The sequence below is a fragment of the Crocuta crocuta genome, unplaced genomic scaffold, assembly GCF_008692635.1.
Source record: "Crocuta crocuta isolate KB4526 unplaced genomic scaffold, BGI_CrCroc_1.0 scaffold25, whole genome shotgun sequence".
NCBI lineage: Eukaryota > Metazoa > Chordata > Mammalia > Carnivora > Hyaenidae > Crocuta > Crocuta crocuta.
In genome coordinates this window covers 6,133,283-6,145,440 of record NW_027532015.1, presented here as the reverse complement: position 1 = coordinate 6,145,440, position 12,158 = coordinate 6,133,283, and the positions used below count along the sequence as shown (strand labels likewise).

The 12,158-nt window shown below is 38.5% G+C and overlaps 1 protein-coding gene across 1 annotated transcript in view; it reads left to right on the top strand.

Moving 5' to 3' along the window:
- GRM1 (glutamate metabotropic receptor 1) overlaps positions 1 to 12,158 on the top strand; it is a 398,454-nt gene that overhangs the window by 321,909 nt on the left and 64,387 nt on the right. Inside the window, exon 4 of the mRNA XM_077776070.1 lies at positions 8,255 to 8,501. Within this exon, the coding sequence (XP_077632196.1) occupies positions 8,255 to 8,501 (247 nt within the window). The remainder of the gene's footprint in view (positions 1 to 8,254; positions 8,502 to 12,158) is intronic.

Genomic DNA, 12,158 nt, shown 5'->3' with positions numbered 1-12,158 from the left:
ACTGGTATATTTATGCCGAGGCTTATCTATAACCTCTGACTCCAACTGTGATAAAATTGGCTTCTACCATCTGCCATACTCTTGTTTATTTGTTCAACCTTGGTTCACATACAGCTATTTTAAAATTTTTAACTTATACTTCATGAGAAACAATTTGGCCAACTAGAGTATAGTGCTTATATTCCAGTTCTGAATATAATTTTAATAGATTCAGATCTGCCCTGTGGCCTCTCAAAGAGGTCCTTCTTATAGAATCTATATTTGGCTTTCTTGTTTCTATAAATATGCCGTTTATAACCTGAGCAGAGCAGTTGACATCCAAGCAGATTTGCATAAAGTCTGTACTCTGTATTTGTTTTATTAACAGACCCTGCTAAGAATTCTTCTCCTATGTGCTCTTGACAACATTAATCTTAGAAACTACTCTTCCAATTTCTGTGACACATATTGACTAAAATCTCACTAGCCATGAGTTCTTATTGGGGCCTTAGGAATTCCAAATTCAATTCTTTTAAGAAATGCTGTTGGGAGACACCACACCAGAATGCCACTCAAGAAATTTCAGTAATTGCAACTTTGGGACAGATAGAGTGGTTGTCTACATAGGCTGTTGTCTACTTAAAATATCAACATAAAATATCCACTGATGGTGACCTGTAAAGATGAACCCTGAATTAAAATCCATAGTATATTTCATTCTTAAATAGTAGAGGCATGGCAATAAACCTTATGACCTATATTTAAACCCCAGAGTCTGTTTAGAACATGACAGGCTTCTATTCCAGGCTCCCAACTTATCCACTTGGGATATAAATTCCTAGGAAAAGGCTGAAGGATATGAAATTCTTTAATATGTCCCAAAGTATACATTTTTATGTTTGGTATTTTATTCAGTTATAGATTTTGTATTATATTAATAAGAAGTCAATTATAAAAGTAGAATTCAAATACTAATGTCATATAATTTTATAATTTTTTTGTAATAAATAAGACTCTATATTGGCTAACAGAAAATGCTGTTAGGCCCTAATTAAATAAGTCAGAGATCAGTGAAATATTTACAAGTAGCTCTTGTACTTTTGCAAAATCCACCCTAACATATTAGTTTAATCCAAATGCTGCAACACAAAACTAGAGGTACTTTAAAAGGACAAACCATTGAAAGGAACTCAAAATAGGTCAGAACACCATTAAATCATGGAACTCCCTTACATATGTAAAAGAAACCACATTTCCCATCACCCATAAAAAAGTAGAAGTGGTGCTATGAGCATAGATATGCCTTCTTAAAGTTTGATAGAGGTCCAGAGGAATAGGCAAGGATTCTGACTCAGCAGGTTGTTGAGAAGAGAGTTGGTTCCAGAAATTTTAACCACACTCTAACTTCCCATGGTGGTTAAAGCAGCTAGCTCTCTGTAATATACTTTATCTCTCTGATTACCTGCCAAATGTTTACTGCAGACCGGCAAAGATTAGTTACTCCAGGGGGAGTGGTCTATAACTCCATGACAACGATTTTTTTTGCCAGATCAATAATAAAGGCAAAGGCACATGGCAAGATTCCCTCATTTTGTCTGAACTATCCCTGTGGTTCAACTAAATGTTACTGACTGATCCCCAGCATCACTTAAACACAGCAGCGATTGTGCTCATTTGTTTTTCATAGATACCACAATTATTTGACATAAAAACTAGCTAAAATGCAATTGTGTTTTTGGGGAATTGAAGGCTTACCATATATTATCATCAATTTGCAGGGAGCCTGCTGTTCATGTGTCATGTAAGTGGAGGGTTTCTTTGTTAACAATAGATTGTGATAGCGTATTTAGAAAAATGTCTGTACTGCTCACATATGTTAAAACCAAGGGCATTTAAGCAATAGAAATTCAACTAATAATAACATATGCTCGATTAAATGAACTTTCTTTTCTTCTCTTCCATCCTCCATAGGAGTTAATTTACATTTTAATAAACTGAGCAGAAAATAATGGAGGGGTCATATTTTTCTGTGATGTGAGCAGAGAAAACTTTTTAGGGAAAAGAGGAAAATATAGAGTCAGAGGAAACACAAATTCACAGATCCTAGACTTGAGCATGGACAAGCCTAGACAGTTGTAAATCTCATCATCTCATCTCATCTCTGGAAAAGCATAAAGCATAAGGAAAATTTAACAGCCCGGGTCTTCAAGAAAAATTGAGGGCATGTTATTCCTTTGAGGTCATTATTTTTAAAATGACCTGATTAATCTTCCTTCAATTAATCTAATATTTGGGTCATTTAAAGGAATATGAATTTTCTTTTCTTTGCTTGATATGTTACCAATATAAAACAATACAGCCCTTTCTATTTTGATCTGAATTGAGATTATATCCAATTATGTATTGAGTATATAATACTTTCAGATAGAGAGGCAGTGCAGAGCTACAAATGCCAAGAAATCATAAGAATGTTTTCTCCAGGACAGTTATGTGTACCACTGTTTCCCAAAATACTTCCTTGTTTTATGATGGGGTACAAGAATGCTTGTTTTGTCTCTTTTTAAGTTGAAGTTAATGCTGAGGGTTTATATTGGAAAGGGCAACATGACCAGATTTATGCATAGTGGTGGGATTCTAATGAAATAGAGCAGCCACAATAAAAATACCCTATTGGAGTTCAACATTCTATCTATTTTTTTTATCTTTTCACTTTGGGCATTCAAACTGGGACAGTATTATTAAAAACTCAGAGAAAAATAAATATAAAACTGATTGTTTTTGCTAACAAATGTCTTGTCTGTCATGAGACTTCTCTAGCAGTTGGATAAAGCTGAGACTTGCCTGCATAGTGCCACTTGGCAGGGACCAGGTCCAGCTCTGGAGGCCACTGTCTCTGTGCTTACCAGCTGGGACTTTTGTAGGACAGACAATATACTTCCTTCCCAAATTTGAGCCAACTAAGAAGTAGGCCCAAGAGTTAAACAGATGAGGATAAAATATGTTTTATTAGTAATCTGATGGTATAACTAGACAACTCAAAAGAATTTATTAAAAATAGAATTAATAAATTAATTTGGCAAGCTTGCAGGACACAAGACAAAAATGCAACTATCAAGAGTATTTCTACACACTGGCAATAAATAACTTTAAAATTTTTTCAAATATACTGATCATTCCAGTATAATAAAAATGAAATACCTAGGTTCTGCCTACTGAAAACTTACAAACATTGCTGGGATGAATTTAGTAAACTTTAAATAAATGAAAGCCTTCCAAACATGCTCTAAGTCATGGGCAGCAAGCAGTTACATGGGTATGGACTTCTGTAAACATTTATTGATCTGTATAGTAAAGATGCCTATACCTTATCACATGTGAGTTATACATATCTCAACTAATTTTTTTTAAAGTTAACAAAAAACTAACTGAAAAACAGAAAACCCAACCAGATTAGGGACATAGATTAGATATGTGGCCAAGACAGACTTTTCACTACTTGATCCTGGAACTGGAGAGGTTAACCCATCTGTCCTGCTGGCAGGGCTGCACAATGACAACCCACATCTTCCCAAGCCTGAGAACTAACCAGAATCTTTTGAGTACTATCAGGTTATTGGTTTCAAATGAGAGAGCAAAGGGTTGAGCTGAGCATGCCCAGTTTCTTGTTTTCAGTACACCTGTAAAACAAATCACTCTTCTCTTCCCTTTAGGTGAGTCAAAGACCTGAGGTGCTACTTAGTAGAGAGTTTCTTCAACAGAAGCATTAATTAAAGGGGAAGAGGGATGTTTCTCCTCAATTGTGACTTAACTTTAGTCTTCATATGTGTAAAGCAGTGATAATAAAACCTATCTTATATAGTTGTGTAAACAGTAAAAAAAAAAAAAAAAGAAGAAAAAGATAAGCTATATGAATGGCTTTACCAAGTACTAGTAAATGTAGAATTGGAAAAGCAAAGCATAGAGACTTCAGAAGGGCAAAAGATCTTCAGACAGACAATCTGATACACTTGTGGCATTTTTCTTTAATTGGGAAACCGAGACCCAAGGAGGTCTAGACCCTTATCTAAGTTCCTTGGCTTGTTAGAAATGCACTGTTGATGTGTTCTAGCAGAACTGCCTCTGGGTTGCAGGTGCTCATAGGCCTGGTGCAGAGTTCTTTCTGCTACATGGCTCTTCAGAATGACCATCCTACATGGCAGCAGATAGAATCACTGACCCTTCTCCTGACCACTATGTTTTCAGAAACTCCACAGTCAGTTCCTACCCCCCGTGGAGGCCCTGTGTGCTGCCTCATTCAAGCAGCAATTTGTAGTCCTTGTTGTACTTTAGCAATAAGAACAAGATTACTGCTTAGAATCAAGGCAGCTATTTGCACAATCCACTCAAGTAGTTAGACAGGTATTCTTTTGAAGGTAAATAAACACAGGCAACTACAATTATTTTATTCCATTTAGTGTATTAGAAAAGGTAATGATTTAATGATACCCTGGTGGTCTATAACAGTTAATGCACCACAGAAAAATGAATCATAAAATCCCCTTTTCACTAAAAACTGAGACTAGTGCTATGAAAAGGCACTAAACCTCAGGGAACCACAGTGTTTCCACCTTCCCACCAAGTGACAATATTATTAGTTTGGATTCTCTATTCACTGGTCATGAAAATACAGGATTTGGGGGGAACAGGAAAACCTGTGACATATTCTGTTTGTTCAGTGATAGATCCCTGCAACATTACCTGAGACAGTTGCTATGGCAAAGAAAATGGTCCTGTAAAGGCCAGACAATTTTCTGACTCTAATGTTGCACCTTCCCAAATGCTAGTTCATACTGAGCTGGGGTAGTAGCTGGAGACAGAGTTCTTCCTGAACTCTCCTCCATGTGCAGACCCAGTGGACTTTCAGGGTAGGGAAGTGCATGCACTCACTTCAGAATTACACAGGCACACAAGCTGTTGGTGTTTATTTTGGAAAGGGGTGTGAATTACAAATATTTCCTGAAAAACATGTGCCTAGCCTCCTGGCTCCCTGTAGGCTAAATATTAACAGGATGGGCTTCTTTGTTCTAGACTCTGCCATAAGAAGATTAGGTGTCAGTACTTCTAGTCAGAGAGACAGCTGTGTACATCTGGAAGGATCCTAGGGAGAGGCCTCAGACCAGCTTGACAGTGATGCTGGTGAACAGCAGGGTGCCCTCTCCTCAGTCACCGGAAAAGTGCCTTTTCTGTAGATTTCTATATCTGCAACCACATTGCCACAGAGTGTAACAGAGAGAACAAGGATCAGGAGGGCATTTGGATACCACTGCACTTTCCTCACTTGTAAATGGTGAGACTAATGTCTATACGGCAGGATTAACATGAACTCTTTCTTTGAGCATTGTATAAACAATCCAAAAAATAGCAGCTAGTATTAATGTGTATATTTCCCATTAGCATTAGATAAATGTAAAATTAGTTAAAATTGACAATAGTCCACTGATTTTTTATTATACATATATGTATGTATATATACATGTATTTTATAAATGTAATATATTAGCCATAATAACATCAGTAAATAGACACAGTTAGAGGCTAGTGTGGCTCAAGAAGTATGTCACCGTTTGACCAGTTTACACTGTTTACACTGTTCACACTGGTGCTTCCAGAATAATATCACCTCACTCTCAAGAGTGACCCAGTTTGGACAGTAAATCCTATGATCACCCTAAGTCACATTCAAAAGGAAATTATTGATTTTCATGAAATCCAAAAAACAGTTACAGCCTTATTGCTTAGGTATAATATGTCCAATAGATAAACTACGGCTTAAAAAATTTGTACTAGGGACCCCAACATAATTTTTTAAATATATAATAAATCTTTAATGGCAGTTATCAAACAAAAACAACAAACTCAGTGGTCGTAAGGTTTGACCCTGGTAGACAGTTTCCATGAAGAACACCAGGGATTTATTCTTATATTTTCGTATAGTTTGCTCTGGATTGACGCTGATAACTGCCACTTGAAGCAGGTGATTTTAGTATTGACTAGGACCCTTTAAGCGGCTCCTGTATTGAAGGTTATTTTGCCTCTCAGTTTCTTTCTTTTCTTTTCTTTTTCTTTTTCTTTTTTCTTTTTTCTTTTTTTTTGTTCTTTAATTTGTGGTAACTTCTTTAATTCTAGCAGCTTTAACATATAGCTCTAGCACTCAGAGGTTTCAAATCGTGTTTAAAGCCTTGTTTAAAACTCACCAGATAGGGGCACCTGGGTGGCTCACTAGTAGATTAAGCATCCGACTTTGGCTCAGGTCTTGATCTCATGGTTCATGAGTTCAAGCCCCACACTGAGCTCTGTGTGGACAGCTCAGAGCCTGGAGTCTACTTTGGATTCTGTGTCTCCCTCTCTCTCTGTCTCTCCCCCACTCATGCTCTGTATCTCTCTATCAAAAATAAACATTAAAAAAAAATAAAACTCACCAGATAGATGACATTAATTTATTTCCTTTATATGCTAAAAGGAAATAAAAGAGAAGGAAAGGAAACTAATAGTAAGAGCTGAGTGATCTGGGCGACAGACATAAGTCACCCTATGTCAATGACTTGGCAGTTTTTACAAGGGTGTTTGCTTTCTGCTTTGCATAACTTTCTATAGTTGTTCTGTGTGGTTTGATTTCAACCACCGGCCTTACTCTTTATTTCCTCTCAGAAAATATCCTTTCAACAGAGAAAATATTACTTCAGTAAATGACATTTTTAATAACTTCCTACTAAGCAACACTGGAAGATGAGGTGAAATTGAGTTTTTCCCCTCTTCAGCCTGGCCCCAGTATTTTTGTATCTCACACTTAGGGTAGATGCAAGTACTGTATCTTTTTCACATTTTTAAATATATTTGAGTAGTTAAGCTTGTTTTTAAGTTAATTTACTTATTTTTGAGAGAAAGAGAGGAAGGAGGGGTGGGGGAGAGAGAGAGGGAGAGACACAGATAGAGAGAGAGAGACAGAGAGAGAGAGAGAGAGAGAGAGACAGAGAGAATCCCAAGTCGATTCATGCAGCTGGATCATGACCTGAGCCAAAATCAACAGTCAGGTGCTCAACCAACTCAAGTTCAACATCAGTATCACAGCTCTTTGCCTTCTCTTGTAAGCACTCTACCCTTCTTTCACTTCTCTGCTGCTCTTGGGCAGGAACCTTAGTGTCCAGTGGCCTATCTAGGCTGGAACAAAAGGGTCATCTGGCTGGGGGTGCAAGGGGCCTCATGCTGTTCTCAATCCAATCAACAGCTGAACTCACCACCTTCCCCAGCTTGCAGCAACTGGAGCATACACAGCATAGACCCTTAACCTCCCCCCACCCCACCCCGAAACTATCAGTCCAGGGTGGGGAAGGGGAGGGAAAGCCCACTGTAGAGAGAAGTAAGTTTCTGGAACTAAGTACACAATCTCTGAATTATGCCAGTGATATATTCCAAATCGATTTTGTTGTTCAAACCTGTTATCGTTTTTCCAGCAAATCCAGTTGATTTCTGAATTTCTTATCCGAACATAAGTCCTCAAGTTTAGACTTCTGACATGGAGCTCATATCTAACTCAATACTGTTCTTGTGCAACTTGTTTGGCAATTGGGGAACTTTTGATCACTTGTGACATAAGTGGAAATGATTGTACGGTTTTTTAAATTCACAGGTAAAAGTTAAAAGTGAATATGTAGTGTGACTTTTCCATCAGGAAACAATTTACCTCAGTTTCTAATGATTAACAAATCTGATTCAAATATTTCTATACTGCCAACTATATATAAGGAGAGACTTATACTACCTAGTTCTTACTCTGGGTTTTTGTGGCCCTAGATATAAAAAAATTAGTGGAGTCATCAAAAGAAAATATCAAGGCTCAAGTAATATACAAACTGAGTTATTATAGATCGTGGATTGTCAAAGAGGATATTAAAAATGCTTTTTCAGTACCATGAAATAGGGAATCTTCTAATATAAATCTCTGTGAGCCAAGAGAGAATAAGAGTTATTTTCATTGCTCCTTAAGGATTTCCTTGCAATATTTGAAAGTTCTTTATTTTCACCTCTATGGAGTTTGTTTCATATGTTATAAAACCATTATTGAATTCAGAAAATAAAATTGAATAAACTATTTGCAGATAGAATTAGAGTGAGTTGCAAGTACAAGTGGACTTGGCTTTTCTTTCTTCTGAGAGCCCTAAAAAGCATTTGAGAATGAACCATGCATTCCTAGACCTCATTATTACAATCTTGGTAGCAGTCTGTTTTTGTGTTGCAGGCAATGAAAGCTTAGAAGAAAACTATGTCCAGGACAGTAAGATGGGGTTTGTCATCAATGCCATCTATGCCATGGCCCACGGGCTGCAGAACATGCACCATGCCCTCTGCCCGGGCCATGTGGGCCTCTGTGATGCTATGAAGCCCATCGACGGTAGCAAACTCCTGGAGTTCCTCATCAAGTCCACGTTCATCGGAGTGTCTGGAGAGGAAGTGTGGTTTGATGAGAAAGGGGATGCTCCTGGAAGGTAAAGCTGTCTGTTCTGGGATGGGTTCAAATAACCTTGTGATCCTCTCTGAGTAGACAGATGGCAACTCTGGTCCCATTTGGTTCCATGGTTTCCAAGTGTCATGAGGATAGATATGACTTGATAGATAAAAATATAGGGTTAACCTCAGTTGGAAATTATGCCATAAAACATTGAAAACTTATTGGTAAATACCTACAGTCCTGCATTCTTCCAGTGGCTCTCCCTTACCCAGCTACCACCCTGGCCCTTCCATCAGAATGCGTGGGATCTTGTACAAGCCCAAGAAACTGGACAGATGACACCTGAGTGGCAGGACCCTCTTTGGCAGTGCCAGCACCAGACCAGCATCTTTCTGATTGATTGGTTCCAATGCCATGCTGGTTGTATAATGTATTTTTTTAATGTTTATTTATTTATTTTGAGAGAGAGGGAGAAAGAAAGCAGGGAAGGAGCAGAGAGAGAGAGAGAAAGAGAGAGAGAGAATGAGTCTCAAGTAGATTCCACACTCTCAGTGCAAAGCTTAATGCATGGCTCGATCCCACAAACCATCAGATCAAGACCTGAGCTGAAATCAAGAGTCAGATGCTTAACTGACGGAGCCACCCAGGCATCCCTGGTTGTGTAATATTTTAATAAGAGCTAATATATGAAAAGTACCAAATCCTCCTTAGGAATCCCCTTTTCTCAGGCTAACTTATGTTCTTGCTAACCTGTCTCTTGAAACGAAGAAGAAAAGAATTTTCTTTCTGGTATCGAATTTTATGCAGGAATCAAGAAGCAAAGAAAAAATTAAACCTAACTAATATGTATATTTTCCCCAAGTCATTTTATATACTGTCTGTTCTGCAACAGCTGCTTTATAATATCAGTTAACTCACGTGTGATTGGTAGAGAATGATGTCAGTTTAAAGAGTGCTATTTTCCAGGCATATAAATGAACTGATGTTCGTTCACATGAATTTTTTTTTCTAGGCAAGGGATAATCAGAATTACGGGGTAAGATTAAAGTCTGCTGCAGGGAAGAAAAAGGCCCTCAGCTTGGCTGCTATACAGTATTCCTACAATCTTGTTTTTTTCCCTTCTCTCTCTTTTCTCTCATAAGCCCTGTTATCTTTCAGTATATGATTTTACAGAATGAGAAATTTTAGGAAAGCATATGTTGTGTTAAAACGGAACATCAAATCATTTAATCCTCATTGCTATAGGCATATCATTATCCTCCTTTACAGATGAGAAACTGTGTGTCAGAGAAACTAAGAAACTCACCTAAATTCGTGCAAAGAGTAGCTGGTGGAGAGTGTGCAGTCTGAATCTGAGGCCTGTAATCTTTTTGCTACATTGTGCTGCCTTTTAGCTAATCCTAAAATTAGGCAAAGTTGCTGGCAACCTTCTTAATGTCATTTCAGAGGCACTGTAAGAAACTATCTGACCCTAAATAATTCTCAACATATCTCTGCCTTTCATGTAAGCTTAAAGTTTCGTGGTCAGAGAGTGCCTTGTGGGGATTCTCCCTGTGAAAATCCAACAGCCCTGGGAAGGATAAGTGATATAAGTAATTGTCAGCAATTACAATGTTGGATTTATCAGATTCCTTCCAGGCTGCCAGTTAGGTAGGAGGAGATTTAGATCAAAATGTGAGTGGGGTGGAAGGAATGATTTAGGGCCTGGGAATGTGGAAAGCTTCTAGATGCTGGGCACCTTGGGAAACAGTACCAAAAAGGACAAGAGGACCTGAGATTCAGAGCACTGACCACTCTCCACTTTAAGCGCATGGTTGTAATCCTGGGGTCCACTGGGAACCGTCAGATTTGGGATGGAAACCTTCCTTCACGATTCTGTAAGATGATGTATACAATGTGCCTAGCACAAGGCAAGTTGAATTTTTTAAGTTTATTTATTTATTTATTTATTTGAGGGATAGAGAGTGAGTAGGAGAGGAGGGGAGAGAGAGAGAGGAAGGGAGGGAGACAGAGCAGGCTCCACACTGTCAATGCAGAGCCCATCACAGCACTCCAGCTCATGAACATGATCATGACCTGAGCTGAAACCAAGAATCGGATGCTTAACCGACTGAGCCACCCAGGCATCCCTCCAGATGCATTTCAGACACTCCATACATACAAGTTTCCTCTTGATCTCTTTATTTATAATTTATCCAAAATATAGGCATGCAATTTTAGCTGGTTTTTCCTCTGTGTAATTACATATTTAAATCATGAGTTTTCTTCTGGGTCCCTTTTCAAGGATCATTTCCTCTTGCTTGAAACTGGCCATCTTAATCTGTGTTCAGTGTCTGTCTCAACCACCTCCCTCTGCTCCCATCCCCTCTCATACCACCATTCATGCTTTTGGTCCCTCTTGTAATTATTTTAGTGAATCATCATGCAACATAAACTGAGTGCATTGAGAGGGTGCTATAAAATTGTAATTTACAGCATAAGGATATTTGAAATAAATGCCAACATGCCAATGAGGGACTGTAGGGTCAAGAGGAAAGAGCGGTGTTCATTAACACATGCAGCACGGGGGAAGGCCTCTGTTTGGTATCTCATGCTTTTCCCTTGGTATCTTTCAGCATTTTTTTCCCTCTGTCTTTTGGGACTTTTTGAAAATGTGTTCCCATACCAAAATATTATGAGTTTTTCAGTTTCTAAATGCTAATGAAGTGTGAATTGATTTCTTCTTTTGAAGAGCAAATGTTGAAATGAATCTTAGGAAACTTATCTATAGGAAAAAGATACCCTAAAGCTGGCATTGCACCAAAGCCTTCACTGGAAGTATATAGGGAGAGTCAATAACAATATGGGGTAAAACATAAAAATTAAAGGAAATGAAAAAGGAAGCTATTAACCAAACATTCCAGCAGGTTCTGTAACCATAATGAGTTTAAAATGGAAAAATATTGGAGATATATATTAGCATCATTGATCAGCAATATGAGTAGGGGCCATCAGCCCACAGTTAATACCCGACTGGGTATTGCTCAGAGAGCCACTCAGAAGAACGTGCTGGTATGGCTCAGCAACAAGAAGAATCAGAACTTTTATTTATGAGCCGAAAGTGTAAACAGCAAAGAGATGAATAACATGCTCCAGGTGTGCCATTTTCCCTTCTAAACTGGTAAGGCCCGTGCTCCTGAAAAGTGGGGAAAAACTTCCTTTCCTCTCCCAGAGTCCCCTTTCCCTTTAGAGAAATTGCCAAAATTTGGATGTGGAGAAGCCACTAGTCACACTGTGGGTGGCAGAATGTGTTTGCACATTAAGAACAGGCAGACAAACTAACAACGAATAGTAGTTATCTAGATAAAGAACTAAGACAGATAGAGCCAATAGGTTTTGGAAGCCAAGTAAGGTTGGCAATAATTTCCTGAGAGTGCTGGGCTGAGGAAGACTCTGAGTCTGCATAGGGTTTAGAGAGGAAGAGTTCCAAAAGGATTAGGTAGGGGCATGGGAGGTTGGAAGATGAGGAAGAGGAATACATGTTAGTTAATTGCTATCTATTTCTTCAAGTCCAGCACAAAGAGCTAGAGACCATCCCTCTCTTTTCTAGGGCAGCATGGTGGGAACTCTGCATAGGTACTACAGCAAAGAGAATCCCACTTTGCAGAGCCAGAAATGGACAGTCAGGCATCATTTGTGGGAAACCGCCACATGA